The following is a 7150-nucleotide window of genomic DNA, read 5'->3' as shown; positions in this document are numbered from 1 at the left end:
ACTGTTTAAATCTAGGTTAGATGTTTGGTTTAAGTGGTGGGAAAAGGGGCTCAGTCCTTTTCCCAGAACAAAAACCAACAATTTTCCACAGAACACACAAAAAAGATAATGTTCTTAACAATGTAACATATTGATACAATCTGACAACGGTCACACATTCGAAATTAGTACAACGCTTTTATGCTTGTAAACTTCTAAAACACATATTATTTACTTTGAAACACACTTAACGACTTTGTGCTTTTAGGTACTTAAACCATGACGAAGACTTAGTATTGTGACTTAATTTAAGGAAAATAGATTATTTACACTGTATATTCATTTACTCCCCAATTTTTAAGTGTTATGCGGTGTCTTAAATTGTTTACGAAATAGTTCATTGACAATGTATTGGGTTATTGCATCATTAACTAAGTAGAAATGAGAATCCTTTTCTAATAACTAAGTATAGAACTACAAACATTAGTTAATATGTATGTGAATAACAATAGCTAATGATAGACAAAATAAATAGTTGAGAGATTGGTGTTTCAAATATAAAAAAGATCTGAAAACTTGTAAACAAATGAATTTATAATTCCTGTTTATTTAGTTAAAACGGCGAATTTTACGTGGTGTTTAGCGTATTTTCTAGACATTTTCAAGGATTATATCTTTTCATTTCTGGGTTTTTGCCTTCCGAATTACTTAACCAATTACTAATCTAGAGCTTAAATAATTAATTTAAGGTAAGTTTTTTTTCAAAACTGGTATAGAAGGGGTTGTTTTACTCTGCATTATAATGGTGAGTATAAGATTTTAATTTTCTACATAAAATGTACAACAGTTAATGCACACTTTTTAACTCAATGGTATATCTTAACAAGATTTAATCGGTCCTTTACTAAGGCCTTAAATACATTGAACTGCTATCCATATAAAAATATATCTAACGCTACCAAAAATCACAGTCGAAGTCCTCAGATAGACGTATAAATAAAATATAAAGTGCCATACTATGGTGGCAACATTTAGTATAGATTGTATAATAAGAGGTAGTCCTAAACTGGGAGTCGATTTAGTAAGTATGGTCTTTGTAGGTGTCGACGACAAAACTCCTCAAATAAAATTTGTTAGGTCAAAATTACAAGTTGGCAGAGGACAACTCTCACCATTAATAATTTATTCTAGATGCCTGTAAAATTATTGACTAGTACGGATTGTATGATGTCTGTCAGCAAATCTCGGGCGGGCATTAATTGCGCCAACTGCTCTAAATCAGGTAGTCGGGTATTCCTGAATTGCACCAACTATTCCAAGGAACCATCCGATACTGCTCCACGTTGCGGCCCTCTTTGACTGTATAATTGAGTAGGTTAGGTTAGGCTAAGTAAGTTTAGGTTTTGAGTTAGGTTATGTTATGTTTTGTTAGGTTAGGTTAGGATAGGTTAGGATGACACGTAAACAAGGACATTCCTTCTGCCGGCAACTCGCCCCACCCTGGCTTGGGCATGGCACAACTAAGGAACATTTTTTGGGACCATTTGAGGGCTTTGCACAATTATGGAACTCTTTGGCGCAATTAATGCACGACCCAAGTCTTATCCTGTTTACATATGGAACAGGTTGGGACCTGTCAGGTCTCGTAGAAGCCTTATCAGTAAATGTTGCAATTCCGGTGCTATTAAATTTCCTATAGAACTATTGAATAATGAAGGAACCATAATTATAAGACCGTGATGGCAGTGTGGGGGTGTGGCAACAGCACGGTGACGCTGTCTCGCCTGTGTGTTTGTGTTGTGGTTGGCAGCGCTGTTTTCGTAGTACCCTCGTCTTGGCGCGCAGGGTTGGCACACTTGGAGGGCAGCAGCTGCAGGAATTCCTGACGAATATTGGTGTTGAGCCAGCCGTACACCACGGGGTTGGAGACCGCGGAAGACATAGCGGTTATGTGACAAACTGCTAAGGTGACGTACAGGTCCTGAGAGGTGACCTCAGTGTAGGACTCGCCGGAGTAGTAGATGTCCGCAGTCAAGGAGAAGATACCCAGAGGCAGCCAGCTGAGAGCGAACAGGATCGCTACACCTACAATGTGGATATCTGTTATATTATAAAACAGAGGGTTTTAATTTGTTTCGTTAAAAAATAGTACTGGGAGGTTTTTTTACTAAATTGAAATCGATGAACGTGAAAATAGGGCTCGAAATTGCCTTGTGCTCAAGTATTATCAAAGTGTAGTTTTTTGGAAGTAAATATATTGATCCGATGGATGTGTGTCATAGTCATATTTTACAGCTTGTTATTGACTAAATACACCTTTTCCAAAACATATAACTTATTACAAGCCTAACAATGGGTCCATTTTTGAACTATTAATCAATTGATCAAATTGGTAGAGCCTTTAAATATTTGTCAGTAATTCCGTAACTAAATAAACAGCCATCAGATATTTTATGGTAAAGGGGTGTTACAGAAGGTAAAGCAGAAGGTGAACAAGCACGTTCCATAAACTCCTCACAGTAAGTGATGGTAGGACCTGACTTATAACCGAGTTTTAGTATTTTACAAAAATACATGACAGTGAGCTTCAAACAACAGAAAATGCAGACTATAAAAAAGGTAATTTAAAGAAATAAGGCAAAATATTATGCATATTAATATTACAAAATCATAACGTATTTGTTGGATGGATAGTATAGTTGCAGCAAATGATTGCAAGTGTCACTAGTTACCGAGGATACCAGTATAATGTGAAACGGAGAAGTTAATGGAGTGGCTGAGAAGACAGGTCAGCTGAGCACGGGAGTTCCAACATCCATTAAAGTGAAGTAGGTAAACAAAACGTTTGTGAGCCTCACCAGTTACGGGTTATGTGGGATGCATGTAGGATATTCAAGTTATAGTGTTAGCAAAACGGGAGTGCCGATGGAGACCTGTGGGGGTGCGTGCGTTTGAAGGGACTTGACCTGGTCTCCATCGGCACTCCCGTTTTGCTAACACTGTAGTCACGCGTGAATATTTCTCGGGTTGCTATGATAAGTTTTCACAACAGTTCCTCCTAATCCTTGGTACCTGAAAGAAGCAGCGTGGTTCTCCTGTTCCTCTGTATCTCCCTGTGAGCTCTGCGCAGGTCCTTCTGTGTGCGTGCGTGTGCGTGCAGGTAGGAGGCGATGCGTGCGTGAACCACACACACTACCAGCGCCGGTATGACTGCTTGTACCAGCAGCACGGCTACAGCGTAGGCCACCTTCAGTCTCTGGGAGGGCCATCGCTCTATACACGTCTCGTACAATACTACCTTGTGGAACGTAACCGGCTCCAATACCTGAAGCCACAGTTAAAAATTACCAACTATCACATCTAGAGTAAAAATATGTAATACGAAATTAGCAACATAGTGGTTATAGTTTGTTGTATTTTCTTTGTCTTTGTCTTCACTTAAAAAGAGAGGATGAGGGATTGAAGCAAAGATATGTGCCTTGTACTTTCGTTAATTTTGTAGAACGATCAAACTGATATGTTTTATTTTTTACTGAGTACTTATGTAAACCTATAGTTTCCCGAGAATAGAGTACTAAAACTACCCAGTCGTCAAATTATTCACTCTTTACAACCAGATTGGTTGTATCCTGAAATAGAAGTGTTGACGAGAACTCTGTAACACCATAGCTAGAGTACTGAATGAGTTAACTTAAATTAAACCCCAATTTAATTACTTCTACACCTGAACAAACGTCCAAGATATTCTTACTTGATAGAAGCCCAGAGGAAGAGTAGCCAGAGCTGATATTAACCACACGAGGGCAATGGAAGTGATGACTCGACTTTTGTTGTTCGTTGTCTCCTGACCTCGCACAATTGTCAAATACCTAAAAGAGCATACAATATTTACTCTAGCTATCTTATTTTTATTTTGAGTAGAATTGCGAGATTGTCCATATACTGTAATTATAGCCCTTAATCTGTTTATTTCACACATCTAAATGGAGTTAACATTGAAAACCAAGCTTGCAATTATTTATAGTAATAAGTGCTAATCATGACGATGTAAAAAGTTAATGTAACAATATGACCCATAAGTACATTAGTTATGTACACTTCGGCACTGAATACTTGTTGGAACTAATCCATGCCAAATATTGAAGATATTAAACATCATACACTATGTATGAACATTTAACCACTGCAATACACTAAACAATAAAGATATACAACCATAATAGATCAAACAGTGCTCGAAAGGTCTTGAATTTGGATTTGAGTGGTTGTAGAAAAAAATTACTGTGTGCACTAGTGTGTGAGTCATTACCAGGAGACCATTCACACCAAACGGAACGAGCAAGAGGAATTTTAGAATACGTTATTATGGTTTTGCTGTAGAGTATATTATTACCTGTCAAGGGCAATCACAGTGATGGTCCCAACCGACACCATGATGTTGGCGCCCTGGATGACGGGTACGAGCTTGCAAAGGGTCAGACCCAGCGACCACTGTCGTCTCAGGATGGAGACGAGGGTGAACGGCATGCAGATCAGGCACAACGTCATGTCGGAGATGGTCAGGTTGACGATGTAGAGGTTCCTGGGAGTGTGCATCTGAGGACGACGAGCCACCACGAAACTCACTACAAGATTGGCTGATAGTCCGGAGACTATCAGAAGACCGTAGACACAGATCAGGATCACCTAGGGTATAACAGGTAATTAAGCGGGGTATATTAGAATTCCAGGTTCAGTCAATTGGAATCCGGTTCAGTCGGTCGAGCATTAATACGCCAAAGATTTCCTTAACTGCGCCAAGCTCTCAAAGGGTCCCAAAAAGTGTTCCTTAGTTGCGCCAAGCCCAAGCCAGGTAGTTGTGAGATGCCAGCAGAAGAAATGTCTTTGTTTACGTGTCATCTTTGACTATTCCTAAACCAACGTAATCGAACCAATCCTAACCTAACATACTCAATTATACAGTCAAAGAGGGCCACCACTTGGCTTGGTTAAGGAACGTATCAAGTGGCTCCCTAGTAGTTGGCGCAGTTCAGGAATACCCGACTACCTGACTCAGGTCAGTTGGCGCAATTAATGCCCGCCCGTTCAGTCAGTGAGTCGATAGCTTGTTGTACTGTGGAACAAATGCAGCAATTTCGTTAGTTTTCGTTCCGGTGTAACTTTTTTTAATTTATCATTACATTTAACTGTTGTGATTACTCACATTTCCTTGATACCTTAGGTGCACAGGCCCGAAGCCTATTTACACGGGCTTAAGCAGACCAAAACAGATTACCATTATTAAGGTAAGAAAACATCCCAACCTTAAAACGACCAAATGTTGGGGTATATTTTGCGTTGATAAAGTATTTTGTGAACCATTTGACAAACTATAATCTTTGAAATTTAACGTGGTGATGATTTATCATTTTCAAACTAGAATAGCTGTAAAGCTTCCGGAAATTTGGAAAACTACTATTGATTATTTTACAGTGAATAGACACCAATATCTCCAATGTATTCAGGTTATTAACCTGTTGAAGTTTCTATGAATATAATCTTTACACCATTTCACCATTATAAAACTCTATATAATAAAATATGAAGTTATTTATAAAGATAACAATGGGTTTAAACTCTCCACAAACAAGTCAAGAGAGAGTGGAGTGTTTGGATCCAATTATAAGTAAGTTCTACGATAAAAGAAGAATCTTTTCAAAACTTTTTCAACAATTGGTACACGAAGATAGAATAAATTATCAGCTGCCGCTCATTACGACATGAATGTAAATAGATCCTTATTCTATATTTGTATGACGCTAAAAATTACAAAGAAAGTGTAAAGTGGCTTTTAGATAGCTATTTAAAGAGAGAGGTGTCGGTTATCTCACCCTGCACAACACAAAGAAATTCTTCAGCTAATCCAATAACGTTTGAAGTGTTTGAATTTAATCTTTACTTAGTTTAAGAAGCTTTTGAAAGATTCTTCTAAAGGATCTTTTCATTGTTAAAAAGTGTGTTGCCTTTACAAACTTTCTTTAAAAATAGTTCTCAAATATCTACGTAGCAAAACGTAATAAAACTAATAAAGTATCCAACTAAGTACTATCCAAATCACAGCATGTGATTTCTATGGATTTCTACAGACGTGTTTTTTTATTTCTACTCGTTGGTCAATAATTCCAGTATTAAACAATGTTGAAATTAAGAGCTGTATGATTGAATGATCAAAAACTCTACAAATATATAACGAGTCGTGTTATATGCAGTGAATTCCAACACTGAAGCACAGCAAAATGAGATGGTTTTTTTAAATAGAATTTCAGATATCACACAAATGGGGTTTTTCAGATTACTATGAATATATAAAATGATAGGTTTTGTTGGTTTTTGAAAAGAGGTCACAATATCTACCTTACAATTTACCGTGGAGTTTTTAATATATATTTAAACATTAAAAACTAAGCTTAAACTTATTTAAGGTTTAAAATAAATTGAAATAGATATAAAAGGACACACAGTTTTGACTACGTACCAATTAACTATTTTTAGGTGGTTATTCACTTTTCCCTGCTTCTAAAATAGGCTGTTTCAAAGAAACTCAAATTTTTAATCCTGGGAAAGAAGTATCTAATTTTAAAATACTGAAATACAAGAATGTCATAAGGTAGAGGGGTCTTTAAATCCAAAATTAAGAGGTTAAAACATTAACTATATAAATGTAAACATTTCTACAGTAAACTGGAATCACCTGAGTTGCGCCATTGACATTTCGATCACGTGTCTTGTGTTCTTGAATAATCTTGAAAGCGTCAATGACGTTAAAGTTAAAAATGCCTGACGAATTGAGCTCCATCATCAGGCATGCTTCGTGCACGGAACAGTTCATAAACCAACAAATCATCCAGTCAGGTAGAGGGGAACTTGACATATGACGTCACATATGAGCTGAGAGGTCTTGGCACTCAACGGTGGACATTACCTAAAGAAAAAAATAACGTCAAATAGATGACATCAGAGATTTACACTAAACAAATCATGTATATAATGATGTTTTTCAAATAATTATCGGTGACATTTTCCAATAACTCGTTAGTCATAAAACAATACATAGTTATTTAGGAACATTTATAAAAATGTCCACAATAACAAACAACATAGATTTCAAGTCACCAACAACAACTCTTAACTA

At 37.0% G+C, this 7150-nt stretch overlaps 1 protein-coding gene across 1 annotated transcript; it reads right to left on the bottom strand.

Moving 5' to 3' along the window:
* Positions 1-522: 522 nt before the first annotated feature.
* Positions 523-6919, bottom strand: LOC128987277 (neuropeptide F receptor-like). Its single transcript, XM_054408036.1, has 5 exons — positions 6710-6919; positions 4373-4665; positions 3731-3848; positions 3052-3304; positions 523-2064 (listed from the first exon to the last, which is right to left on the bottom strand). The coding sequence occupies exons 1-5, from the start codon at positions 6887-6889 to the stop codon at positions 1706-1708; spliced, it is 1203 nt and encodes a 400-aa protein (XP_054264011.1). The 5' UTR covers positions 6890-6919; the 3' UTR covers positions 523-1705.
* Between the last annotated feature and the right edge of the window lie 231 nt (positions 6920-7150).

Source organism: Macrosteles quadrilineatus, unplaced genomic scaffold (assembly GCF_028750875.1).
Source record: "Macrosteles quadrilineatus isolate MER2022 unplaced genomic scaffold, UCM_ALF_1.0 Scaffold_2__2_contigs__length_208266976, whole genome shotgun sequence".
Classification (NCBI taxonomy): domain Eukaryota; kingdom Metazoa; phylum Arthropoda; class Insecta; order Hemiptera; family Cicadellidae; genus Macrosteles; species Macrosteles quadrilineatus.
This window is presented reverse-complemented; position numbering and strand designations above follow the sequence as displayed.